This window comes from Mauremys mutica, chromosome 4, assembly GCF_020497125.1.
Source record: "Mauremys mutica isolate MM-2020 ecotype Southern chromosome 4, ASM2049712v1, whole genome shotgun sequence".
In the NCBI taxonomy this organism is placed as follows: Eukaryota; Metazoa; Chordata; order Testudines; family Geoemydidae; genus Mauremys; species Mauremys mutica.
Genome location: NC_059075.1, coordinates 151,380,718 through 151,408,173, shown reverse-complemented (window position 1 = coordinate 151,408,173; position 27,456 = coordinate 151,380,718). Strand labels below are relative to the sequence as shown.

The window sequence follows — 27,456 nt, the reverse complement described above, 5'->3', positions numbered from 1 at the left end:
CCATATCTGGTACTACCTCTATAGCAGATTCAAAATATTGTAAATCAAAGTCTGTACTCATTTATATAGGTGTAAATCTGCAGTTACTCACGCAAAGCCTTTGGAGTTCTTCTGGCTTTACTCCTGTGTTACTGAGAGCAAAATCTGGCATGCGTATATTAGTGCATTACAACCTGGATGTGCTCTGTTTAGCCTCACTTCAATACAATATGGTGTTTGAATAGCCCAGCATTCCCCCTCCCTGCAGATGTAGTGCCATCCTGTTGGATGAGAGAGGTAATGACCATCTGAAGTGATTGTTCAGATGACAGTTATTCTGTTGACACTGCTGGAACAAAGCAGAGTATAGTCTTCTTCCCATTAACTGGCATTAAATGTACATCTTAAGTTTATCATCCATTGTCTAGCACTAACAGTCATAGGGATACATGAGATATTGCTTTCACCTCCATACCATGCTTGTTATTGATATATAATAAACTACTTTGGCAATTGCCTTAGGAAATGATCCTTTCTGTTTGTTAATACAGGTGCAAGAAGACCAGAATACAATGGATAAAAACAGGTATTTCCATTGCCATGTTTTACGGCTGGACTTTCGGCCATTCTGATGCCAGTGTGACTTTTTCAAAGCTCCTCCCTTCCTTGGCTACCATTTTCCTTATAAGTTCGCTGATCATTTCTTAGGTCAGTTTTTTAGTGTAGTAAAAAAAAAGTTTTTCTGTGTGCCTGTTGATTGGCTTGGACCACAGACAAACTCTGTTCCACTCCTTTTGTTTGCTTTTTCCCCTTTGCATTGAGATTGGGTCTGCTAGGCATTTGGAGTTGAGACATGCGATGACATGTGATGTGAAAATATTGGTTTAGGGTCAGCACTCCTGACTCCTCAGGTGCTCGTGTGCAGGGCACTCCCTTAAGAGTGGACGGCCCATACAATTGCATAACGCTTTTTTCTGTGCCAAAATAATTCTGTTCAGTGGGTGTCACTTAAGAAAGCAAGGGGCTACTTTTGTTACCTCCCACTGTCTGCAGTTGTACCACACCTAAACCAATGTCTGATGCATTAGTACGGAGTTTGAATGTTTTGTCAAAAGCCAGACTGACCAGAACCCACTTTTCTGACAGGATTTTCTTTACCTTATCAAAACCCTTTCTGACACGGCCTTGTCCCCGCTGTTTCATTTGGCTTTGGTTTTTTGCACCCATGTGTGATAGCAGATACGATGTCTTTGAAACAACATACAAATGGGTGGTAATAGCTAGCCAAAGCTATGAAAGACTGGACTTCTGTTTCAGTGTGGAGTATAGGCCAGTTAACAATAGCATTTGCTTTCAAGCCATCAGGAGAAATTTAACCACCCCTCTTCCCAGGGTCCTAAATAAGGAACTTTAGCAGCCCCTACTTTACATTTTGACCCCTTTACAGTAACGCCAGTGTCTCTGAGTTTCATTAGCACAATTCCCAAGTGTTTCTTATAATCTGACCAAGAATTGCTAAATATTGCAATGCCATCAATATAAGACCATGCAAAGTCATATAGCCTGTTTAACACTTAATTAATAAGCCTCTGAAAGGTGGCTCCTGTATTCATTAACTCAAAAGGTAACAGTTTGAACTCATAAAGTCCCATATCAGTAATGAGAGCGGATTTTTTTTCTGTGCTTTGCTGTCTAAAGAATTTGCCAGTAACCGTTAGTTAGATCCTTTTCGCAAGGCTTAGACTTAACATATCAATTTAGAATGTCTATAATGAGCATAAAACCTTACATGCAGTGTTGTGGCCAGGTTGGTCCCAGGATATTAGAGAGACAAGGTGGATGAGGTAATATCTTGTATTGGACCAACTTCTGTTGGTGAGAGAGACAAGCTCTCAAACTTATGCAGAGCTTTTCTTGAGGTCTAAGAAACTCAGGGTAAGTCTACACTACAAAATTACATCAACCTAAGTTATGTTGACATACAGCCATAAATGATGTGATGTTTTTGTCTTTTATCATTTTCCTGTGTTTACTGGCCACTTCATCTTGAATGGTCCTGTGACGGGGTGTACCAACCTATAAAATGTGTGTTTGTTTTGCCCGGCTCAGGGGCCATAGACTGATCACTGTTTGGCCCTGTTCAGGAGGCTGCAGGGCCCTAGACTGTTTGCTTGCTTTGCCCCGCCCAGGGGCTGCAGCCTGCTTGCTGCTTTGCCTGTCTAGGGAGTTGTTTCCGCAACTGCTACTGACTGACCGAGCCAGAAGGTTACAACTGTTTGGTTGCTTTGCCCACCCAGAGGCAACATACTACTTGGTTGTGTAACCCCTGTCAGGGGACCGTACTCCACTTGGCCGCAACTACCCACTTAACAGGAAATCACGATGACTGGGAGATGAGGTGTACCAACCCCACACTGGGCCAACGGGGCAACCCAGCTTAACAGGTGGGGACCCCATCACAGGTCTCTTGAAATATGTGTTAATTATTATGCTAAATAATCTATCCCACTTTGTATTTAGCTGTGACCCTGAGGTCTGGTCTACACTACAGGGTTAGAGTAGACTCTGTAAGTGTCTACACTAAAATGTAGCTCCCTCCACTGTAACTCACATGCTACACTGACTTCATAACTCCACCTCCATGAGAGGCGTAGCGCTTAAGTCGATGTAATTAGGTCGACGCAGTGTCAGTGTAGACACCCCTTGCTTACATAGAATGCCTTTCAGATACCATCTCACAATGTCCCACACTGGCAGTTAAATTGGTGCAGTCGCTCCTCCTGAAGACACATACCGCTGACCCAAGGAACGAAGTGTGGAAGTGTAAAACCGAGTCACTTACTACAGTGGCTGTACGTTGACGTAACTTATGTCAACTTAATTTTGTAGTGTAGATTTTCCCTGAGTAAGTTTTCCAGACCTGAAGAACTCTCCTTGAAAGCTTGTCTCTTTCACCAACAGAAGTTGGTCCAATATAATAAATTACCTCACCCACCTTGTCTCTCTGATAAAATCTTATAGTCCTATCTTTTTTAGGAACCATAACAACTTGTGAGGCTCAGGAACACCCATTCCATTATTCTATTTCGATGTGATCCCTGGGGTGCAACCTGGAACTGGGATACCACTGAGCCCTCTGTCCCACCAGTCTGGGCTCCCTCTCACATTCTGATGCTGTGACAAGCTACAAATCTCTGGCAGGCATTGCACCCACACATAGATCCACAGGCAGGGACACATCCAACTAAGTTACATGAATGCTTCTCTGGCCACTCATGAACTAACAATAGAGAGGCTCCAGCCATATCCCCCCAGCTCCCAGTCTTGCACCTCAGAAATATACACCTCTACCTCGATATAACGCGACCCAATATAACACGAATTCGGATATAATGTGGTAAAGGTTTGCTCCAGGGCGGGGGGCTGCGCACACCGGTGGATCAAAGCAAATTCAGTATAACACGATTTCACCTATAACACGGTAAGATTTTTTGGCTCCCCGAGGACAGAGTTAGTATACCTCTATCTCGATATATCTCACACTGCTCAAGACCTTTTCTCGAGCAATGCAAGTTTATTGATTGGTTCATCACTTCATCAATGAAAAGTGACATGCACCAGCCTTTGTAACCTGAGCTGATTTACCAAACACTTCAGGAAAATTCACTGGTCAAGATAAACAGTAAAATAAGTTTATGGATTACAAAAAGTAGATTTAAAGTGACTATAAGTAATAGGCAAAAAGTCAGAGTGGTTACCAAAATAAATAAAATATAAGCATGCAGTCTAAACTCTTAGCCTTGTTGAACTAGGAAACATCTAGATTAAGCAGTTTTTCTCACCCCCATGGATACTGCAGGTTGGTTACAGTTTTTCATATGCAGGTTTTCCCTCTTAGCCTGGGGACCAGTTTCTTAAGGTCCAGTGTTCTCGTTGCTCGCAGCATACATCGGGGGAGAAGAGAGAGGACGAATCATGATGCCTCTTAGGGTTCCACCCCACTCTGAACTCTGGGGTACAGATGTGGGGACCCGCATGAAAGACCCCCCAAGCTTATATTTTACCAGCTTGGTTAAAACTTCTCTAAGGCACTAATTCCTTAAACTGATATTGCTGCCACCACCAAGTGATTTACACAAAATATTCAAGGCAGGGTCATTTGGAATCCCTATCCCCCCAAACCCCTTCACCCCCTTTCCTGGGGAGGCTTGAGAATAAATTACTAATCAGTTGCCTTAGCAATGTGAGCACAGACCAGACCCTTTGTCTTCAGGACACTGAAATCAATCAGGTTCTTAAAAGAAGAACTTTATTTATAAAGAAAAAAGTAAAAGAATCACATCTGCAAAATCAGGATGGGAGGTAACTTTACAGGGTAATAAAAAGATTTTAAACCCAGAGGATTCACAATTACAAAACAGGAATAAAACTACCTCTTTAGCATAGGAAAATTCACAAAAGTCAAAACCAAAGATAACCCTGCTTGCCCTGCTCACAGTTTCTGTTGTTTTAGATGGATTATTCTAGGTATATTTTTCAGGAGATATTGTACCTGCTTGGCTTCTCCCTCCGTCCAGAGAGGGAACAACCCACAGAACAACAAAACAAATCCTTCGCCCCCCAACCCCCCACAGATTTGAAAGTATCTTCTTTCCTCATTGGTCCTTCTGGTCAGGTGCCAACTAGGTTATTTGAACTGCTTAACCCTTTACAGGTAAGGCAATCTAGTACAGTTGCCAAGCATACATAAAGGTTGCTACCCTTCCCCCTATATTCATGACAGGGCCACTGTGTTCTGTTTCATACTCTTAGTCCATAGTCTTGGAAAGCGCAAGTCCAGGCATGTCTGGTGGGCATTGCTGAGTCACAAGGTGGAGCAATACCCCTGGTGTGTCTTGTGTGAGTGAGCCATTGAATTGTAACTCCTCTGCTGGACAATGGCCGGTGATGTCCATTCAGCACCTGCCTGGGCATTGGTTACCTCCCTTGTTCTTGTCTCTGGGGAGCTTGTATCTAGGCACTTCCCAAACGCATATTTTAGTGACAACCATACAAGACAATTCTCATACCTTCATATGCATTGAGGTTATACATATTGAGATGGAACAGGGGGTTTCAGCAGATCATAACCTTTCCCATGATACCTACATGACGTGCTTTATATGCAAATCATAACCATATACAAATGAGGACTATGGGGGTTACAGGGCATTCCCCCGAGGTATACAGTGTCACAACTCTGTATTTCTTTACAAATTTGCTCCTTCATTTTTCCAGTGGTTCAATAAGCTCTGCTAGGGACATGCTGTGACCCCCACCGTGTTAATCATATGGACCATCTTATGGGTTAAACCTGGCTTACTGGAAAATACCCACTGGTGTTTTTGCTGCACAGCCAAAATCTCTTCCCTTTTGGTCTGGGTTAACCCTTCATATATCTCAGTGATCTCTAGTGAAGTGTCATCCACCTTGTCTCTGCCACTTTGTGCTGTTTTCTCACCTATTTGTTGTTCAGAGCAAGGGCACCATTTAAAGCTTGGAGCACAGTTTCCAGGCTCCCTAGGTAGAGGCAGTTTCCACTTTAGTCTAGAGTCACTCCTTGATTCCAGCACCTAGTGGCTTATTCTACTTTGTCTAAGCATGTGAGGATGTGCTAGGAGAGCTCTTTCGGATCCTAAGGGGTGTTGGATCCTAGGCCTGGTATATAGTCTGGCTTGCCAGGACCATGTAGTGAGCTTTGGAACAGGATGAATCTCCTTGGCTAGGAAGGAAAGAATATAGTAGGAATCCAGATCTGTCATGGTTGTAGAGTTATTTAGATATTACTTTTGCACCTCATGCCTTGTGCTTTGCCATAGGCATCTGTATTGGCCTTAGCTTTATGTAGTCAGTATCCACACATGATGTTAACCTTTATTAGCCTAAATGTGCAGGGAAATTTAAAGACACAAACCCAGATTTATTAGTTAATTTTGGAATATTAATGATGATACAATCAAAATGTCAGCTTATTTACAAAGCTGCGAGTTTTGTTAAGTCCCGTTCCCTGCTCAAGCATACAGCAAACAAATTAAAAGAAAAAAAGAGACCGGAGAAGAGCTGTTCCTTTTCTGGTCTGATGGTAGGTAGGTGGTTGCAGGCTATAGTCAATGGCTCTTTTCTTCGCCAGGCAGAATCTCTGGTTCAGCTAAGTATGTATGCAGTGTTGTTGTAACTATGTTGGTCTCAGGATATCAAAGAGACCAGGACCAGCTTCTGATGATGAGAGAGAGAGAGAGAAGCTTTTTGAGCTTACACAGAGCTCTTCTTCTAGTCTGGGAAATGTACTCAGAGTACCACAACTAAATACGAGTTGGAACAGATTGTTTAGCTTAAATAGTTAACACATATTTCAAGGGACCATTTCAAGGTGAAGTGGCCAGTAAACTCCCAGACTGGAAAGGTGTTTATGCGGAGAGATGTGGCATCCATTTGATTAGGTATTAATATTCACTTCTCTTTTTTTCTGTTGTAGTTCCACTGCATATCTGTTAATGTACCGCATGGGGAATTGTGATGCTAAGCCAAGTAAGTGACATGTTGCTGTCAAAGACAAAGGGAAGTTACTGGAGGCTTGCTTCCCACCATTTGATGGGAGGGCCAGCGAGAGGAGCTGCTTCAGTTTGCTGCCAGGGAGGGTCAGGATCAGGGAGAGGCCAGTGCCATGAATATTCTATCCCTGGGATAACTGGGTAAATAGAGCGCCTGGGAAGGGCATTGGGAACCACCATTTTCCCCAGATACCATCCTGCTCAAGAGTCTCTGTGTGTATTATATTGGTCTTTTACCATGCATTACAGCCATACAGATATGGTTCACTGAACCTCCCAGATTCCCCAGCATATCTACAGCCTGTTGAGAGCCCTTTCTTCAGGTGCTATGTGCAAAGTGCAGCCTTTTCAGCATGGGGGCGCTCTAGGGACCTGTGGCAGGGCAGGGGTAAACCCCTTGAATGCCCTACTAAACTGCTGGCTAAGCCCTGCTTTCTGGTAGGGAGGCCAGGTGTGGGGGCCCAGGCAGTCAGCAGAGAGCCTAGCTTCAGGCCCTAATGAGGGCTGGCTCACAGCAAGGAGTTGAGTTAAGTAGCGACAGCTGGGCTGAGGATGGGGAGGGCTATAAAAGCCCAGGGGAAAGCTCAGTCAGGAGGCTAGCCTGGGAGGGGACACGAGGGCTACATCTCTGTCTCCTCACTAAAGGAAAGGAGCCTCACGGACCCTGTGACACTGGGGGCTTGTCCGGGAACCTCCTAGCCACTGTTACTAGTGGCTGCCAGCATGGAGGAGACCCTAAAGTGGCTGGTGACCACTGTGAAAGAAATGCAGCAGTCCCAACAGATGGAACGACCAGCCCTGATGACCTGGCAGGCGGACCAACAGAGGGCACTCCAGGAATTTATCAGGGAACAGTCGGTGACCCAACAACAAATCCTCCAAAGAGTGGTGAGTCTGGCATCAGGGGATGGCACCAGGAGTCTGGCATCAGGGGATGGCACCAGGGGGCTCTGCAAGATGGGCCCCACAGATGACCCCGATGCATTTCTGGGGACTTTTGAACGGGTGGCTACGGCAGCAGGCTGGGAGCGGGCGACCTAGGCCTGCGGTTAGCCCCGTACCTGGAAGGGGAAGCCCAAGCCATATTCATGGCTTTGGGCGAGACCCAGGCCAGAGACTACGAAGTGCTAAAGGCCACTATATTGGACCGCCTGGGACTCTCAACAGAGAGATACTGTCAGCGGTTCTGAACGGCCCGCTGGATGGAGGGCCTGCGGCCCAGGGCATTCGCCCAGAGACTGATGGACTGGGCCACCCGGTGGCTGAGGCCTACAGCCCAGACAATGGAGGAGGTCATGGACCAAGTGATCTTGGAACAGTTCCTCCTGGGGCTCCCGGACCCAGTGCGCGTGTGGGTCTGAAGACGTGGCTGATGCAGTCCGGCTGACGGAGGAATATGTGGAGGCAGAGGGGCCCCGGCGGGTAGTAAAGCCCAGCAAGGGAATAGGTCCAGGGAAAAGCTCGCCGGACACTACACCCAAGAGGGGGTTGGACCCGGGGCCCTCCCACAGCCAAGAACTAACCTGTTGGCAGTGCAGACGCCCGGGCCATAGAAAGCAGGACTGTCCACAGATGGAATGTGGGCTGGCTGACTTTTGTGAGTGGACTGGGAGCCGGAAGAGATCGAAGAGATACCCCCTGACCACAATACCAGTGTTGCTGGGGAGGGGGAGCCCCGGAAAGGGGTAGGAGATTCTGCCTCCTCCTGCTCACTGGTGTGAAGGGGTTTAGTGAAGCCCCACTGAATGATCCCGGGGCAAGGGTAGCCCTGCGACGTGTCAGTGGAGACACCCGGAGCTATCCAATGGCCTGGGTGCCTATCGAGGTCCAAGGGTACTTCTGGTGGCAGCAAGTAGGGGTACTAAGGGACTTAGCATACCCAGCCCTATTGGGAGGTGACTGGGTACCCTCGTCTGGTGGAGCCCGGAGTCAGTGCATGAAGCCTGAGAAAGGGGCCACAGAGTGCCCAGTGGAGGGGGCAAAAGGGGGTAAGGGGAGGCTCAAACCCCCAAAGGTGAAAGACACCCCCCCCCCCGGAGCCAGGGGAAAAAGCAGGGGCTAACAGAGAAACTCCTAGACAACAAGGCAAAGACATTAAAGAATGCTGGTTATGCGGCAACAAAAGACCCTCCGGGGAGGAGTGCCAGGAGTGTAGCCCTTGGGAATCCAAGGAAGGCAAGGACTGGGGGGCCAGGGGGCCAGACCCAGAAATGAGGTATCTAGGCCACCAGCCGCCACCAGAACAAAGGTGCGGTCTCTTCCAGGCGGTGGGACATAAAAGGGGGGGGCTGTCCCTACCAAGGGGGTGGGGGGGCTGGTAACCCCAGAGAAGGTCCACAGGAACCCACAGCGGGGATACAGGAGCTCCTGCCAAGGGATGGGTTTGTCCAGCTGAGGACGGGCAGAGACAGGTGGAGCCTGGCGGCTCATTGAAGAGGGGAGATGTGTGGCAGGGCAGGGTAAACCCCTTGAAAACCTTGCTAAAATTATAGCTAAGCCCTGCTTTCTGGTAGGGAGGCCAGGTGCGGGGGCCCAGGCAGTCAGCAGAGAGCCCAGCTGCAGGCCCTAACGAGGGCGGGCTCACAGCAAGGAGTTGAGTTAAGTAGCAAGTGGGGATAGCTGTTGGGGTCAGGTGGGGGGACTACACTGCAGCACTGTAATAAAGACACAAGGATGAAACACCGAAGAAGGCGTTGGGACTCTTTATTTAGTCAGCCTAAGCACCGGGCGCACGGCTGAAAGGGGGAGCACGCGTGCAGACCCTGTGACAGGACCCCACAGCCACAATGAGGATCCAGTTTGGGTTCAGTGATGGAAGGGGTGGCTTTTTCCATTGGTTGTTCTATTGAATATTTGTGTGGCGCTGATGCTCAGTCAGTTGTACAAACACCCCATAGGACATAGTCCCTGCCCCCAAGAGCTAAGTCAGGGAGTCAGCTCTGCCCAGTCAACTGTTGGTCTTTAGCTTGATTATTGCTGTGATATTATTGCTGGAGCCAACTGTTCTGTTTGTGCCTTGTTGCTGGGGGAGGGGGTTGCTGTTAGTGCTGGGGCATTTCAGTTTGTCTCCCCAGTTATTTCTTTTTTGGCTTTGTTGATTTATCGCTGTTGAGTAGCTGTTTTTGGACAAAACACAGGATCTCTCTGGGGCACTAAGCAGGAGCGTGAGTCCCCATGCCCAATACACTGTCTCAGCAAAATAACAATTGGAGTATTGCTGCAGCTACCTGGGTTAGTGTCAGAGTTTAGTGAATGAAAGTTTGTCAGGAATTTACTCAGATATTCTTGGATGTCCTGAATACACTATCTAGGATAGAGAGGTTATTAAGGGAATTATGCCTCAGTCTTTGTGCAACTGTTTTTTGTGTCTTGCTGGGGCTCAAAAAGAAAATAGAAGCTTTGATTGTTTTCTGGGAGCAAATAACAATTCCTCCTGAAGTCATGAATGTGGAGCCTGGGAACATCATGGGTTCTGTTAGCAAAACTCAACCCAGCCCCAGAAAGCACCTAGACAGATCAGAAGGGCACTGGATGGGGTGAGGCTGGGGCTGACTAGAGACCTGTTTCCCGAGCGATACAATTCTGGGAGGAAGGAAGGAGTTTGCAAAGGCCGTCCTGCACCTTGCCTACAGCTCACACAGACCAAATATTAACTTTTATGAGGCAGCTCTGCCGTATTTCAGCACTTCGACCAGAGTTTATCTGTTAAAATATTTGTGATCATTCGTTCTTCTTAAAAAATATATACATAAATAACACTGGATTTGACATAGATTCTGTTTACAGGGACGTATATGGGGCTGCGTAACCAAAGCTGCACCTGCTGCTTAAACAGCCTGCTGCATTGTCTCTTCTTCACGCGAGAGCTCAGCGAGGCCATCCTCAGGTGAGGGTATTCATGATAATCCCTGGGATTACATCAGCAACATGTGGTTAGGCTGGTCAGCTGCATGGTTCTGGTGCTGTGGGACTCACTAAGACTGATGACATCAAGACAAGAATGAAAGCGCAGCACTGGGGGGAAGGGAAGGAGACAGCAGCCTGCGGTGGCGGGGAGGGGAAGAGAAAGAAATTGGAGGTGGTAGCAGGCTACAGGGGAAGGGAAAAGAAATGAGGCCGCAGTTATCTGCCTTCATGTCTACAAGTGATTGATAGAGAGTGAGATAAGGACCAGTGGTGAGCTGGAGTAGGTTCCCACCGGTTCGCAGGAACCGGTTGTTAAATTTAGAAGCCCTTTTAGAACCGGTTGTCCCACGCGGGACAACTGGTTCTAAAAGGGCTTTTAAATTTAACAACTGGTAAAGCTCCAGCAGCTTCCCGCCCTGCGCCCAGCCTCAGCTCACCTCTGCCTCCTCCCCTGAATGCGGGAAGCCTGGGAGGGCTGAGAAGGGTGGCTTTGTGCAGGTGAGTGGAGAGGGGAGCGAGGAGGCCTCCGGGGAGGGGCGGTGCGGCCCAGCTCCCTGGCCTTGGCCAGGCGGCGCATCTCAGCCCTGGCTCTGGCTTCGGTCCTGGCCAGGTGGTGTGGCCCGGCTCCGGCTCCGGCTCCAGCTCCGGCTGGGTGCCCCGGCCCTGGCTCCTGCCGGGGAGCGTGGCTCAGTCCCGGACCGGCCTCGGCAGTGCGGCTCGGGTCCATCTCCAGCCTCAGCGGCTTGGCCTACCTCTGGCTCCGGCCCCAGCCAGGCACCCCAGCCCCGGCTTTGGTCCCGGCCAGGCGGTGTGCCCCGGCTCCGGTCCTGGTGGCACGGCACGGCTCTGGCCCCAGCCGAGCGGCTCTGGCCTGGCCCGCACCCCCGGCCCAGCCTCCAGCATAGTATGGGGGCAGGGAGCAGGGAGGGGGTGTTGGAAGAGGGCAGGGGAGTGCGGGGGTAGGTGGATAGGGGTTGGGGCCGATAGGAGTCGAGCGGTCAGAAGGCAGGGAACAGGGGGATTGAATGGGGGCAGGGGTCCCGGGGGGACATCAGGAATGAGAGGAGGGGTTGTATGGGGCGACAGGGGGCAGTCAGGGGACAGGGAAGGGGGATGGATGGGGCAGGAGTCCCAGGGGGGGAGCCACGACCCCCTTGTGGGGTGAGGAGGAGGGAACCAGTTGTTAATTTTTTGGCAGCTCACCACTGGTAAGGACTGTTGTATGGCTGGCCATGGGATGCTGGATCAGCAATCCAGTCCCATAGAATCTGCCCTGGTAAAGCCTAGGAATAGCTGGGCACTGAAAAAGGCCAGAGGAGATGAACCTGCTTATACCTTTCTGAGACCTTGTCTACACTACCCGCCAGATTGACAGACAATGATTGATCCAGTGGGGGTCGATTTATTGTGTCTAGTAAAGACATGACAAATCAACCGCCAAGTGCGCTCCTGTCTACTCTGGTACTCCACCAGAACAAGAAGGGCAAGCAGAGTTGATGGGAGAGTGTCAGCTGTCAATTTACTGCAGTGAAGACACCGCAGTAAGTAGATCTAAGTATGTCGACTTCAGCTATGCTATTCACGTAGCAGAAGTTGTGTAACTTAGATTGATCACCTGCAGTAGTGTAGACAAGCCCTTAGTGACCTAATGTGGGGGGTCCCAAACTTTTTTCTCTGTAGCCCACCCGTGCAGCTGCAATTGATACTATTAGCACGTGTCTGTCAGGGAGGAGGCACCGCAGGCTGGGGCATGCATGGCCAGACCCTGCTGACACCCTCTCCCTCAGCAGTTTTGAGCTGGTCACCTGGCAGCCCTGCCCGTCACCCACCCAGCACCCAGCGCACCTCACAGGCACCCCCTGCTCGGAAACAAGGGAAGGGCTCAGGGACTGCCAGTGCCAGGCAGAGGTAGACCCTCAGGCCGAGCCTGGCCATTACCTGTGACGGTCCCAATCCCAGAATTGTCCAGATGGAAACAGCGGCACTGCCGAGCCCAGGTCCCTGCGGGATTCATGATGCAGATACTTCAAGGGTCCAACAGCCACAGATCACAAGGTGTGGCGTTCCAAGTGGGAACGGCCACAAACTCTCCAGCCTTCTCCAACTTCCCTGGGAGCCACCACCTCTTAGGACCGGCCCCTTCTGGTCGCTGTCTGCCTACTGCTGGGTTCCTTTAGCCCTGGGCAGGGGCCCTCACTGGCCACCACTCTGCCAACATATGCAGTTTCGGGGGCAACGCCGCCCATGGGGAACCACTGGGACTGTGTTACTGCCCACCTTTGGGCTGCAGCCCCCTGCTTGGGAACCCCTCACCTAATGCATTGTAACTCTGAGCCAGAGAGATCCTCCTAGAGATGATTTCACTCTTCTTTCATTTCTGGGATTCCTCACACTGTTTCCATAGCATGACCCAACCCAGACCTGGTGAGATCAACTTTCTCTTGCAGGCACTGTCACACGTCCCTTTGCGTCAGCACCTGGATTCTACCTGTAAAGTGATGTATTCATTGCATGTCTCTCTGGTATTTTGTAGCTGCAATAATGTTGGTGATTCCATCATTGTGTGCCATCTGCAACAGCTGTTTAAAGAGCTGACGACTGGTGGTTCATCACCTACCACTGAGAAGATTACAAGAGCCCTTGGGATGGGCAATGGTAAGAAGGCTCTGTAGAGACCTATGCTCTGTGGTTCTTGCATTCACAGATTCTGGTTAAATGGTTCTTCACAGAGAGGCCTAGGATGTGATCCTAAGATTTATCAAGCGAGGTATTTCTAGTAGAGAGAGACAGAACTATTAATGTCATTGTACAAGGCACTGATCAAACCTGACCTGAAATATTGTGTACTGTTTTCGGTAGGGCTGTCAAGTGATTAAAAAAATTAATTGCACAATTAATCATGCTGTTAAACAGTAATAGAATACCATTTATTTAAATATTTTTGCATGTTTTCCACATTTTGAAATATATTGATTTCAATTACAACACAGAATACAAAGTGTACTGTGCTCACTTTATATTTATTTTTGATTACCAATATTTGCACTGTAAAAAAGAAAGAGTATTTCAATTCACTTAATAGAAGTACTGTAGTGCAATCTCTTTATCATGAAAGTTGAACTTGTACATGTAGAATATGTACAAAAAATGCATTAAAAAATAAAACAATTTAAAACTTTAGAGCCTACAAGTCCAGTCAGTCCTACTTTTTGTTAAGCCAATTGCTCAGACAAACAAGTTTGTTTACACGTGCAGGAGATAATGCTGCCCACTTCTTGTTTACAATGTCACCTGAAAGTGAGAACATGCATTCTCATGGCACTGTTGTAACTGGCTTCACAAGATATTTACCTGTCAGATGCACTATGTCTCTTCATGCTTCGACCACCATTCCAGAGGACATGCATCCATGCAGGTAACTGCTTCTGCTCGATAATGATCCAAAGCTGTGCGGACCATTATCTGAGTCAGATGCCGCCAGCAGAAGGAAGGTTTGCTTGTTTGCTTGTTGTCATGGTGGTTCAGGTTCTGTATTTTTTGCATCCAAGTATTGTTCTTTTAAGACTTCTGAAAGCAAGCTCCACACCTCATCCGTCTCAGATTTTGGAAGGCACTTCAGATTCTTAAACCTTGGGTTGAGTGCTGTAGCTAACTTTAGAAATCTCAGATTGGTACTTTCTTTGCGTTTTGTCAAATCTGCAATGAAAGTGTTCTTAAAATGAACAATGTGTGTTGGGTTATCAACCAAGACTGCTATAACATGAAATATATGTCAGAATAAGGATAATACACAGAGCAGGAGACATACCATTCTCCCCCAAGGAATTCAGTCACAAATTTAATTAATACATTATTTTTGTAATGAGCGTCATCAGCATGGAAGCATGTCCTCTGGAATGGTGGCTGAAACATGAAGGGGCATACGAATGTTTAGCATATTTGGCGCATAAATACCTTAAAATGCTGGCTACAAAAGTGCCTTGTGAATGCCTGTTCTCATTTTCAGGTGACATTGTAAATAAAAAGCGGGCAGCATTATCTCCCATAAATGTAAACTAACTTGTTTGTCTGAGCGATTGGCTGAACAAGAAGTAGGACAGAGTGGACTTGTAGGTTCTAAAGTTTTACATTGTTTTGGTTTTGAATGCAGTTATGTAACAAAGAGTTTACATTTGTAAGTTGCACTTTCATGATAAAGAGATTGAACTATAGTACGTGTATGAAGTGAATCGAAAAATACTATTTCTCTTGTTTCATCATTTTTACCGTGCAAATATTTAATAAAAAATAATATAAAGTGAGCACTGTACACTTTATATTCCGTGTTGTAATTGAAATCAATATATTTGAAAATGTAGAAAAACATCCAAAATATTTAATAAATTTCAATTGGTATTCTATTATTGTTTAACAGTGTGATTTAAAACTGTGATTTAAAAGATTAATTGCAATTAATTGTTTTGAGTTGAATCATGTGAGTTAACTGCAATTAATTGACAGCACTAGTTTTCACCCATGTTCAAGAAAGATTAATTCAAACTAGAATAGGTATAGAGAAGGGCTACAAAGATGATCAGGGAATGGAGAGCCTCTCTTGAGACTAAAAGAGCATGGCTTGGTTAGCCTAGCAAAAGGAAGGCTGAGAAGGGATATGAATGGAGCATGAGAAGTTTGTGAACAGTATTATATGATGCAGTTGTCTGTGATAGCAGGGGATTTGGCTCAGTGATCCAAGAGGTCCTTTCCCATCCTCTGTTCCTGTGGGACAGGTATTTCTGCTGAAGTGTCTCCTTGTTACTGGTAGTGAACATCAAAGGGGCCAGTGGTTCAATTTGGACAAACCCCAGAAGCCTGGATGTTTGTTTGAATTCTCCTGAAGTTCCATCATCTCCCCTTTCTCTGCCTCCTGCCCCCTGTCTCTACTGTTTCCCCATCCCCAACAGACTGTCATGCTACTCCCCTTAATTGCTGTCAGCCCCCAGCATGTTCCTGTTTGTTCCCTGTTAGCTCCCCTGCCTCTTTGTGAATCCAAGAAGTTTTCTCAGGCAAATAAAAAGGCTCCCAAAGTCCCCCTCCTTCTCCTTTACTTCCCCCTCTCCTACAGCCTTCTGCTGTCCCTCCTTCACAGTGAATGCTTCCCACAGACCTTGAATATTAGGGTTGGAAGGGACCTCAGGAGGTCATCTAGCCCAACCCCCTGCTCAAAGCAGGACCAATCCCCAGATTTTTACCCCACTTCCCCAAATGGCCTCCTCAAGGATCAAACTCACAACCCTGGGTTTAGCAGGCCAATGCTCAAACCACTGAGTATTCCTCCCCCTTGGCCTTTGAGAATCTTGATGTCCAGCATGCATCTCTGCTCAGAGGTACCAAGCGTGCTCTGGGAGGCACTGACCCAGGAAGTAGCAAAGTGGAATAGGGCAGCAGGCTGGGGAACCCTCCTCTGGATGTTTTAAATGGTACTGAAAGGTCTCAGTGTGTCATGTTTTACAAAGGTGGTATCTGTATGACAGCTGCCAGATGGGTTTTCATGGTTCCAACCAGCCCTGTTTTCTGACTGTGCCTGTGAGTTCTGCCATCTTAACAAAGAGGCCCCTCCAAAATAGCCCAGGAGAAAAGGAAATAGGCAGAGGATGCTGCCCCAAGAGCTAGCAGTTCTTCTCAGCCACCACAGAACAGAGGAACCAGCCACCACAATTACGTGTTGATCATTCTGATTTGTGTGTGTACAGTGCTAGATGTGAAGGAATGTTTCCAGCTTCTGATGGATAAAATCATTGAGGAAAAAGAAGAGATTCGACAGGTAACTCATCTTCTCTGGAAGTGTAAATGTGAGCCTTTATTTTCGAGCATAAGAAAGCAAAGATCATTTATGTAAAGATCCCACCTCCCCAGGAGTCTCCCTTGTGGGCTTCAAGCTTCCAGTGTGAGACAGACTGAGAAATCCCTGTGCTCTTAGACTAGTGGTGGTCATTATTTCTAGCAGATAAGGCTGGGTCTGCTCTCAAAAGGCAATATCAGTCAGAAATCACTTTGATTGTTACTGGGGAGGTTTTCTGGGAAGATGGAGATTGAAACACACCACCACCCAGATATAAGGCATGTCTGTATGGGCAGAAACACTTGTAACTAGTAATTCTTTTCCTAGCTATACCAGTTGAAAATGGTCTATCTCATCACTTGCCATGGATGTGGCCATCAGAAGACGCTGAAGGAACCCGACCTGAGTATTAGTCTCCCAGTTCTGAAACAAAATTATAATTGGGCAGGTAATTCTGTGGTAAGGAAAATATCCTAGTATTTGTTAGGAATTGTGGGTAAGCTACAAAGGCAGATCTGCTGGTTAAAGTTAAACCTTAAATAGGAAGTCTTCAGACTTCTTTCCATAGACATTAAGAGGGGGAGGGTTTTTTCCTGAATGTACCCTGAACACTGGAGCTTTTTATCCAAATCTTCCCATGAATTTGGGGATTCCAAAGAGAATTAGGTGCAGATGCATGCTTGGCCTGGTGGAGCAGTCAGGGAGAAATTGTTGGGCAGTGGTAGGTTCTTGCAGGGGTGTGGGGGAGGACACAGATGGCTTCACTTCCCCTCCAAGTATAGCACTGGAAGGAAAGGTGTCCAGTTCCTCCCCGCACCATGTGGCTCTGCTCTCAATGATTCTGAGCCCCAGAGAGCAAAACTCTAAGCAACAAACTGGGTGTTAGTATAAGGGATCATCCAAATAAGAGTTGTCATCTGAGGGCGTTCAGGCTCCTAACCAGCTATGCCAGAGCACAGCACTAAGGGGCAAAGGTTGGCAAAGAAGCAAAGGCCCCACCCTCCTTACTCTGACTCCCCCTCTGCCTCGCCAAACCCCATATTCTCTCGCTGTGCACCAAAAAAGTTATAGGTATCAGAAACTGTTCCGAGTAGCTCATGGTAGAGGGGCTGTGTATCAGTTGGCTGATGACCTAGCAACTTGTTTTAATTTGATTTAGCTCAGTCCCATTGTTCAGAAAGTGGATGAGCAGCCTGAATCATGATCACATTGCCATGATTACATTACTTACTAGAGTCTTTCATCTTCCCCTTTTTAAATTAAAGCTAATTTCTGCAAATAGAAATCCACAGCTGGTCCGTGCCAGCTGACTTGGGCTCAGGCTGTGGGGCTAATTAATTGCAATGTAGACTTCCAGGCTCAGGCTACAGCTGGAGCTTGGGAATCCCCCACCATGCAGAGTCCTAGAGCCTGGGTTCCAGCTGGAGTCTGGAAGTCTACACTGCAATGAAACAGCCCCACAGCCCAAGCGCCATGAGACCGAGTCAGCTGTCCTGGGCCAACCATAGGTGTCTAACTGCAGTGTGTGGACATACCCTCACGGCTCATCAGTTAGACTCACCCTAAGCTGGAGTTCTAAACTTTACCCTGAATAGCTGGGGAAACATTACATTCCTAAGGGGACAAGGGCTGCTGTACAGTAGCTGAGCTAAATCCTTAAAAGTGTCTGAGATCAACCTGGAGAGGATTAAAGACATAGTTAGTCCCAGGTGTGCACAGAAATCATTAAAAAAACCAAGTGATTTTGTAAACACGTAATTTTTAGGGGGAAACTCCTTGTTCAAATGGTTCTAAATTTGGACCACTATCTCTATCCTGCCTCTCCATGAGGCACAGCAAATTTCAAGAAAATCCAAGTAAGCATGTAGATTTCAGAGGATTTAGGTTAGGGGTGTCTTAAACAGTAAGTGATGCTAAAACCTTTAACCGAGCTGCCGCTCCATTCTCGTGTGGCATTAGTAAGCCCCATTACTGGAATGTGTCCTGATGTCCGTACTTCAAAAGAGATGTTGAAAAATTGTAAAGGGTTCAGAAAAAAAGTGACAGGAATAATTAGAGATCTAGAAAAACTGCTGTATAGTGAAAGACTTAAAAAGTTCAATCTATTTAGCTTTTTCCAAGAGAAGGCTAAGAGGTGATTTGATCAGTCTGTAATTACCTACTGGGTGGGGACGGGAGGAGATTTGTTCTTTATTCTGTGGGCAAAGGCATAACAAGCTCCAGTGGATTAATGCTGAAGTTAGACACATTTGTATTTTTAACAGTTAGGGAAATTCACTATTGAAACAGTTTGACTATTGACATATGGTGGATTCTCCATCACTTAAGGCTGTAAATCAAGATTGGATGTTTTCTAAAAAGCATGCTATAGCACAAACAAATTGGAAACTAGTGCAGGAAATATTCTGTCCTTTGTTATGCAGGAGGTGAGACTAATTGATCTTAATAGTGCTTTTGTCCTTAAAATAGATAACACTAAAGTCACATGTAAGTCTTTGCAGCATTAGGGCCATCTTGGTCTCTAAATCTACCTACAAACAGGGATGATTTGAAGAAGGGTTATTTAATTCTGCTCTATTACTTTGATTAGATCAAATACTTTTCAAGGCAGTTGAGGTTATTGTTGCATGATGCATTTGAGAAGAAAAATGTAGCCATAGGGCTAGGTTCTCTGCTAGGAGTCAGTTGGGGGAGGAGGCTTCATGCCAGTTACAGCTCCTTGATTCTCTCGGCCAGCCACCACCACAGCCTCAGTGTGACCATCAGCTCTAGGGTCCCAACTCAGCAGAGTATTTCGGCACATGCTTAGGTCCATTCCCACATAGGAAAGCACTTGGGCCATGTCAACAGTAGCAAACTTACAGGGCACAGCTGTACCAATGCAGCTGCAGCGCTGTAAGATCACTCGTGTAGCCGCTCTATGCTGATGGGAGAGAGCTCTCCGATCAACATAATAAAACCATCTCAACAAGCGATGGTAGCTGTGTCGGCAGGAGAAGCTCTCCCGCCAACATAGCGCTGTACACACAAGCACTTATGCTGGCAAAACTTATGTCACTTGGGGGTGGAGGGGTTTCACACCCCTGAGCAACATAAGTTTTGCCAAAATAAATGGTAGTGTAGACATAGCCTTAAACATGTGCTTAAGTCCCATTGAAGGTAATAGAAGATATGCTTCTAAGTGTTTTCCTGAATAGAGATGTTCCTAAACAGGAATGCTCTTTGCACTAAACATTTATTACAGTGGATGTTGAGCAAAAGTCCTTTGTTAGCAAAGTCTTGAACTTCTCTATACAAGAAAAAAAAACAGGTCAAATTCTGAGCCTCTTGACCTTAAGGTTATGATATATAGACCTGTTTAGATGAAAATGGAACTCCTAAACCATCATTTTTAGGATGAAAAGACTTTTTGCTCTGCCAGAGTTAAGCTCTGGCCTTTCACTGATATTTTATGTGCCACTATTCAAAAATGAGCTGCTGAATACCAAAATACAAAAGAAAGCATCTGTCTGAAGAATAAGGAACTATTCTTCCTCTGTGTGCTTGGATGAATGAATATGTGATTGGGGTTTTCCTATGATTTACAGTTCAATTTTTTGCTAGCTTTGCATTTTAAATTTATTTAGTCGGGACTTGCATAAGATGGTTGAGATGATATGTCTTGGTTTGCATAAAGGTGAACCAATCAAACACCGCTGGATGATAGTGGTACCTTTTGACAGCAAGTGTCCCATTCTCATTCACCAAGAAACTCCTGAGGAGGAGTCCCAAGGAGTATCAGCCAGGCCACCATCTTCAAAATCAAGGAAAAGTAATCACCATCCCTGCTGGTCATGGTTGCTGCTGGCTGTAGACTGACAAAGAGGCCTTTGTTTTCTGCACTCTCCCAGCTGGCCACCAAGTTGGAGGAGTCCCTCCTGGGCAAACTCACTGTTCCCCATGGGAGTTGAGCTCACTCCCAGGGTCCTTTCTGAATCCAATTATGTCCAGTCCCTTGCGCTGCTCATCAGGTCTAGTTACAGGGCACTGACAGGGAGCCGCCACCACCGCTCCAAGCACGTGCCTGGGGCTGCAAGCCGCAGGGGGCTCCCTGCCGGTCCCTGCAAGGGCAGCAGTCAGGCCGCTGTCAGCGGCATGCCTGCAGGAGGTCCGCTGGTCCCGTGGATTCAGTGGCAATTCAGCAGCAGGTACGCCGAAGCCACGGGACCGGGGACCTCCTGCAGATGCGCCGCCAAAGGCAGCCTGGCTGCCGTGCTTGGGGCAGCAAAAAAGCTGGAGCCGCCCCTGGCAGCTACCCAGAGACCCTCTCAGGGCTGAAGTGTCTGTCTGCCCTAAATAAGGGGGAGAAAGGGGAGGCTAGTCACTGCCTCAGGCTGGGCTCCTCGGCTCCTCAGCAGTCGCCAGCAGCCTCTGCTCTTGGGCAAACATCCTTCCTGCTCTGTGGTCAGCTTCACCCTTGTAAGCTCCCCTTCTCCTGGTAGAACATGCTCCACATGTGTGCCTGGCTGCTGCCAGAGTGCATTGGCTCGTTAGCATTGAGCAGGTATCCCACCACACAAGCAAGCAACTTCTAGCCATCCAGCAAGTCTAAGCTAGAAACCCAGTTAATCTTTTCAATGGGATACCAGCTTTCTGAAGATGAATGAAAGCACAAGAGTCGCAGCTATAAATCTGCTCTGAGTATTCTTTTTGCTTTGGTTTTGTTTCCCCCAACTTTTATTAGTACTTAGAATTCTTGCACTTTTTTTGAAACTCCAGCAGATGGCAGAAAGTGTGGCTGGGACCTACAGCGTTGCTCTGAGAATGGTGCCTATAGAACAGCTCTTCGAGTGCTCGCATATGTCCATTATGCTGTATGTGTGCATGTGTCTCATGCACCAGTGCCAGAGGGTCTTCCCTAGCAGTACCTGTAGGATGGCCCCACCCACCCAGTGAGCATCTCATGCTCTAAAGCAAGGGTATAAAGGGCAGTCACCCCATCCGTCCTTCAGTTCCTTCTTATCATCCATAGTTGGAGCATTGGTGTTCCTTGTGAACAAACTTACCTTTGTACCTAAAGTCAACTCTTCCAATCACTTGAAGTTCTAAAATCCTATTTTGTTTCTTTGCTTTTCGTTTTGTTCAGGTTTTTTGTTTAATTTTTTAGTTCTTTATTTTCCCAGTCGAGGGACCCTATGCCAAGATCCCCAGGTTCAGACCTAATGCAGGCTGCAGAAAACCTATGCCCATTAATGACCCATATCACCCTGTCTCAACTGCTTGGGTTAGAAAGAGGTGCTCCAATTGTATTGGTTTCAAGACCAGGACAAAGAGGCTGATGAAGGAGCATTGGCACTCCGTTAGTCATCTAAGAGAAGCTCTTCCCAAATAGCTCCCCCAGCTTTGCCCACAGACATAGCCAGAGGAGATCCCCCTTACTGGTACCATCTTCTTCGAGGCCCAAGATTTCAGAAGAGCCTTTAAACATAAGAAGAAGTTGGCATCAGGTTCTTCGAAGTCCGGAGTGTGGGTGGTCTCTACAGAAGATCGTTCTGGTACAGACAGTAGAATGTAACCCTACAACACAGTCCCCAGTTCTGGCTCGTAGAGACAGACCTGAGCTGTTGCCTCTGGTGCCCTCCCAGAGACTGTCGAGACAGTTTACCTCTTCAGCTGCAATGCAGCAGTTGTCCCTGATCACTGTAGGTCAGTAGTCCAGGTCTGTTCCTACTATGCCAGAGGCCTATGCCGCGGCCAGGGCCTTGCTGTGCCTGTCGGTACTGCCATTACCCTTGCTTCAACCAAGGACCCTCCTCTGGGCCTACTGCAGCTGCCCAAACCATTGGCACCAGAATAATCTAGTCTGGCACCTCCAGCTTCAGGATCAGTACCAACTCCTACCTTGTCTTCTGGGCTAGTACCGGCTCCTCCTCACCACACGTTACTAGCAGCTAGGAAGTCATCCATGCTTCCTCCAGTGCTGCATCCTCAATGGAAGCCTAGATCTCAGTCACCACAGTTCCCTCTTGGTTTTGTGCTACCCTGGCACTTAGAATACTCCAGTTCTTCATTGGACTCCAAGGTAGATAAGTTACTCCAAGATAAGATATGTCAGTACTGAGAGTCCAGAGCTTCCTCCCAATCCCTTTCTCATTGCCAGCCTGGATTTAAGAAGACTTCAGCCAGAGATTGGGATGCTTGGGGCAGATGCACCTGTGGCTTGGTACCTTGCCAGCCTTTAAGGGGCCCTACTGGATACCCTGGGGGATGCTTCCAGTATCCAGATCTCCTTTGCCAATTTTCCATGCAAGCAGATTTTCCAGGAAGGAGCCTTCTCCTTTCAGTGTTGAGACCTGTCATGGTTGGCACTGATCAGCCTTTACATTGACCTCAGCTCAGAACTTAACTCAGCCTGTTCCAGAGCTGCACCTTTTCCTGGTACAGCAAGAGCAGCCTCGGGAGCTTCTCCTCCTGCAGAGTCTTCCTGATGAGGAGCTGGTACTGGGGGGCATCCTACCTAGTACTGGATCACTTTAAGGGGAATCAGGAACCCCCCAGGAGAACAGCAGCCTCCCTCCGGTGGAGCTAGTGGAGAAGAATACCCACAAACCGATTGCTATGGCAGGAAAAGTGGCCCTGCCCATACATGAGGTCATCATGCAGCTGGCCAAAACAATCTGGCAAACCCCTTTCACTGTGGCCAAAAGAATGGAACATAAATGCCAGGCACCTCAGGGGGTTTGAACGCTTTTATTTACATCCCACATCTGGTTTGTTAGTTGTGGCCGCAGTAAACGGGAGGTGCTGACCACCCACCCTCCCTCCCGGAAGTGTTGGAGTCTCCCATCGGTTTCCAGGGCGAAGGAACTGATACATGCATGGGGGGATAGCGCCCTTTATATCCTCGCTATGGAGCATGAGGAGCTTGGCAGTGGGGGGGCCACCCCTACAGATACTGCTAGGTAAAACTCTCTGGCAGCAGCGCACGAGAGACGTGCGCACCCACAGCGTAACAGACACATGCAACACATCTTGAACCATGAGCATTACGGGAAGGTAGAGTAACCATTTCTCCCCCCTTGAACATCTAAAAAAGTTCTAGGTTAAATAACCCCTCTGTCTAAAAGATCACATGCACATATATCTTACGGATTTGGAGTAATATGTAAAATCCTGACATTGCTAATTTCACCTGCATTATAAATGTAACAAGGTGTGTGTCATCTTGAATTGTATTGGAATGTCTCATGTAATCCATTGTGGAAGCAAGAGATTGTCTGTTACCTTAACCGCCTTTTATTTGTATAAGGTCACTTAATTGCCATCAAAGTGATTCACATTAGCTTCAGTCAGGGGCGGCTCTAGGTATTTTGCTGCCCCAAGCACGGCAGGCAGGCTGCCTTCGGCAGCTTGCCTGCAGGAGGTCCTCAGTCCCGCAGATTCGGCGGCACGCCTGCGGGAGGTCCGTGGGACCAGCGGACCCTCCACAGGCATGCCGCCGAAGGCAACCTGCCTGCCGCCCTCGCGGCTACTGGCAGAGTGCCCCCCCTGGCTTGCTGCCCCAGGCACGCGCTTGGCATGCTGGTGCCTGGAGCTGCCCCTGGCTTCAGTCTTGGCGTGACTTGACCCTCCCAACCATTTGGCTGGACTATAAACATATTGATTGGCATTGAGATTGAAAATGTTCTGTTATTTTGGGGCTGATAGTCAAACAAAAAACTGCTGACTTCCTCAATTATTAGATGATGCTTATAAAGGATTGCTGGTTATCTGATGTGGTTTAACCAACCTGATAACCAAATTAATTTGATGACTTAATATTAACCCACTTTCTTTTAATTTGATTAGTTTATACGTATTACGCGTTTGACTTAGTTATTTAGTTTAACCAGTTATATAAAATTGGCACTCTGTGTGGATTGGATGTTTTCCCCCCAGCCATTAGGGTTCAAGACCTGAGGAGTGCAAGGTGGATTACAGCCAACTGTGACCTTTCCCTCTAATGATTGTCCATATAATTCCCCTTATAGTTCTAAGGCAGGTCCCTTTATTGCCTTGTCAGATAGAATCCATGCTGTTTTATTTCAGTCATAATAGTGCTGTGTAACATCTCCATTTCCTTCTCTGCATAGGATCGTGTTTTGGATGATATGCAGAAAGAACATCCCTATACTGGGGATGGCCAACACTATTGTGAATGCTGTGAAAACCAAAGAAGCACACTGGTAAGCAGGGACTTTTTAGAACGTTTTACTGTGCTCAGCGCTGAGCTGCTAAAATGTAAAAGGCAAGCCCAAGCAGAAGGCAAAGGTTTTTATAAATGTGTATCTCATTACTCTGGTCTGTGTACAATAGGGAATTTTTGCATGAACAAAATGATATAGTGTCCTGCACTGCTATCTCTTTCAGCGATACTGTTTTGAAACTCTACCCCAGATTCTGGTCATCCATTTGAAGAGAGATCATCACATTAATGCTGGGGTGTCTGTGCCCCTCTCACTGACGTTAAAAACAGATGATCTGCTTGTAAGTACATGGACTTTCCATTGAGGTCTCAAGGTATTGTTATTCTGTGTTTTACCTGCACAATCTAAAGACAAAAAGAATAGGGAGGAAAATGTACCAACAACTCCCTTAACCAGGCTTCTCAGAGTTCAGCTCTGCTGTTGTGCAGGGCTATTGTTACGAACCGTGAGCCCGTTGGACTGACCCTGGCCTTGAAGTTTGATATTTTGTGAACCTGAAGGAAGGAAGTTTGCCATTAGGGGAAATCCATGAACCTAGCTAGCTGCCCCTAGCCTGACATCTGCCCCTCTCTCAGCCCTGGGGCCTCTATTACCATTTCCATCTTCTGGTAGGGTTTTATGGCCTCCTCCTGCTTCCTGTCCCCAGTGGCTTCCCTATCAGTTGTCTCTGGGGAACACCAGGCTCAGGGCATGTCCTCTTGGAGAAATGAGTTCATAAACGCAAACCTTCGTGGCCTGGTCACTGCCCATTCCTCAGATATAATCATGTAGGGTCCAGTTCATGAATACCATCATGATCCCAACACTTCATTGCCCACATCACTGCTAGTGCGCTAGGACCTCATCAGTTATGAACTCTGATAATCTGCTTGCTGTGAAGGTACAAGATGGTTGACTACTGAACTTTATCACAATTATCTTGTAGGGGACAGACTATGAGCTCTTTGGAATGTGTCACCATATTGGAGCAATTCATGGTGATCATTACACGGCTGAAGTAAAGTCATTGGAAGATAATCACTGGTACCACTTCAATGATAGAGAAGTGTCTGAGGTAAAATGTGCTTAAGGGTTCATGGAAACCATGTAATACCTTGGGCTGTGTGGGGAGGGAGCTCTGATTTGGATAAAGGATCATTCACTTCTACTAATACAGGAGAATTATTATTATCCATTATTTTTATTACCGAAACACCTCATAGCCCTAGTCATGGACCACGACCCCAGTGTGACAAAGACTACTCCAAATTCTGCATCACTTTTTGAAACATTCCTTGTCTTTCTGCATGAAATGCTGCTGCACATTCCCCACCCTCACACATGCCCCCCCGGTCCATCTCCATGGAAGCTGCGGGCTGAGCTCACAAGCTACACAAGAGCAGCTAGGAGATTTGTATCCATTTTTTGCAAATGCTCTATAAACTATTTTGTGGTTTGTTTGTTTATTTGTTTCATTGCAAATATGGATTGGTCTGTTTAGTGGCATTTTTCAAAATTGAAATATTTTTATTTTGCAATTAAAACATTTCAGTTTAGAAAATTACTTAATTATTTTAGAAGACATAACAAAACTGACATTTTAAAATATGCTCAAAGGAATTTTTTACTTTCTAGCCAGCGCAAACAGTAAATTCTTAGACTTATCTGTGCCACTATTGGAGGTTTGTTGTTGCACGACCTTTATGGAAGTGCTTTGGTCCTACCCAAATAACCTGTCTACATAAGAGATTATATTCTGGGTGGGGGATTCCTGGTGCTCTCACTATATTTGGATAATTATAGTTATGCCTATGTATACTGTTCACTGATCCTTCAGCTGATGGTGAGGTCAAGGGGAGGGACTTTGTTTCTCCCCTTGCAATGTGTGTTCCCTGTATCTGTGCAATGAGAATGGGAATCCAGAGGCCACTTAGGAAACCTAGTCTTCCTTTGTGTAAAATGTATCTGTAAAGTGTATTGGTTCACAGCGTCACAGGTCAGGGCAACTGCATCTATATTCTCTGTCTGTGTTCCAGCAAGGGCACCCACTCTAGGCTCCCAGCTTTCCAGCCTTCTCCTCTTTTGGGTGGAGACCTGTGTCTCTCCCCCTCCTGACTGGGGTTTTTGCAGGCCGCATAGCTGCCTATATTGTGAGTTCCCCAGCAAGTCAGACTGCCTAAGCAGGCCTGCTTTGCTTTTTCCTCCGGGGCTACAAACAACATCATTTCCAATCATTACAATCCACAGAGCTCTTTCTAAACAAGCACATTTATTCTTAAGGTGAAAGCATTAGAGAGAAAACATATTAAAATAATAAAAACTGACATGAATGCTAAAAGCTTACCAGAGATATCCTCTACTCCAGCAAGGACTCTGGAGGTGATCGGTCCTTCAGATTCCACCAATGGAGTTTTCTGTGATTACATGTTCATAACCATCATGGCTCAGAACAAGTATCCCCATGAATCCGTGAATCTGTCCTTTATGCAGCTTAGGGCTTTGATCTTCAGATTCTGGGAACAGGTAATCAGTAGTCAATGAGTTTCTCCTCAAAAAGTTGCATCCAGAGGTGGGAATAGGCATTCCCCTCCTCCCAAGTATTTCCTAGGAAATCCGCTCAACTAAAAGTTCATTCTTTTTTGGCACATTGTTTAAAAGAATCCTTTGAAGCTCATCACACTTCTCAGGGTTTAGTCATGTCTGCCTCCTAGAGATGTTACATACAATCTCACACTAATACAAAAACATTTGCATTTTAATATAATGAACTCAAGACTTAAACTTCATTCAATAAGGTTTGTCCAGAATACTGCAGGAAATAACTATATCTGTCACAATTAGATCTTCCAAAATGTATCAGTAATTCTGAATTTACTTCTCCCAGCTCTGTGGTAGTCCATTATTCTTTGTACTGTGGCAAAGACGATGGACTCTTTATTGTTCTCAAATGGTAAGA

General features: G+C 46.7%; 1 protein-coding gene across 5 annotated transcripts in view; it reads left to right on the top strand.

The window, feature by feature from the left end:
• The window catches only part of LOC123368295 (ubiquitin carboxyl-terminal hydrolase 47-like), a 93,116-nt gene that overhangs the window by 52,214 nt on the left and 13,446 nt on the right, over positions 1-27,456 (top strand). For all 5 annotated transcript variants that reach the window (XM_045012967.1, XM_045012969.1, XM_045012971.1 and 2 more), the window contains 10 exons: positions 531-565; positions 6,494-6,546; positions 7,215-7,457; positions 10,356-10,455; positions 13,009-13,130; positions 16,208-16,278; positions 16,624-16,755; positions 24,408-24,500; positions 24,685-24,801; positions 25,447-25,575. In XM_045012967.1, coding sequence (XP_044868902.1) covers positions 531-565; positions 6,494-6,546; positions 7,215-7,457; positions 10,356-10,455; positions 13,009-13,130; positions 16,208-16,278; positions 16,624-16,755; positions 24,408-24,500; positions 24,685-24,801; positions 25,447-25,575 — 1,095 coding nt within the window. The remainder of the gene's footprint in view (positions 1-530; positions 566-6,493; positions 6,547-7,214; positions 7,458-10,355; positions 10,456-13,008; positions 13,131-16,207; positions 16,279-16,623; positions 16,756-24,407; positions 24,501-24,684; positions 24,802-25,446; positions 25,576-27,456) is intronic.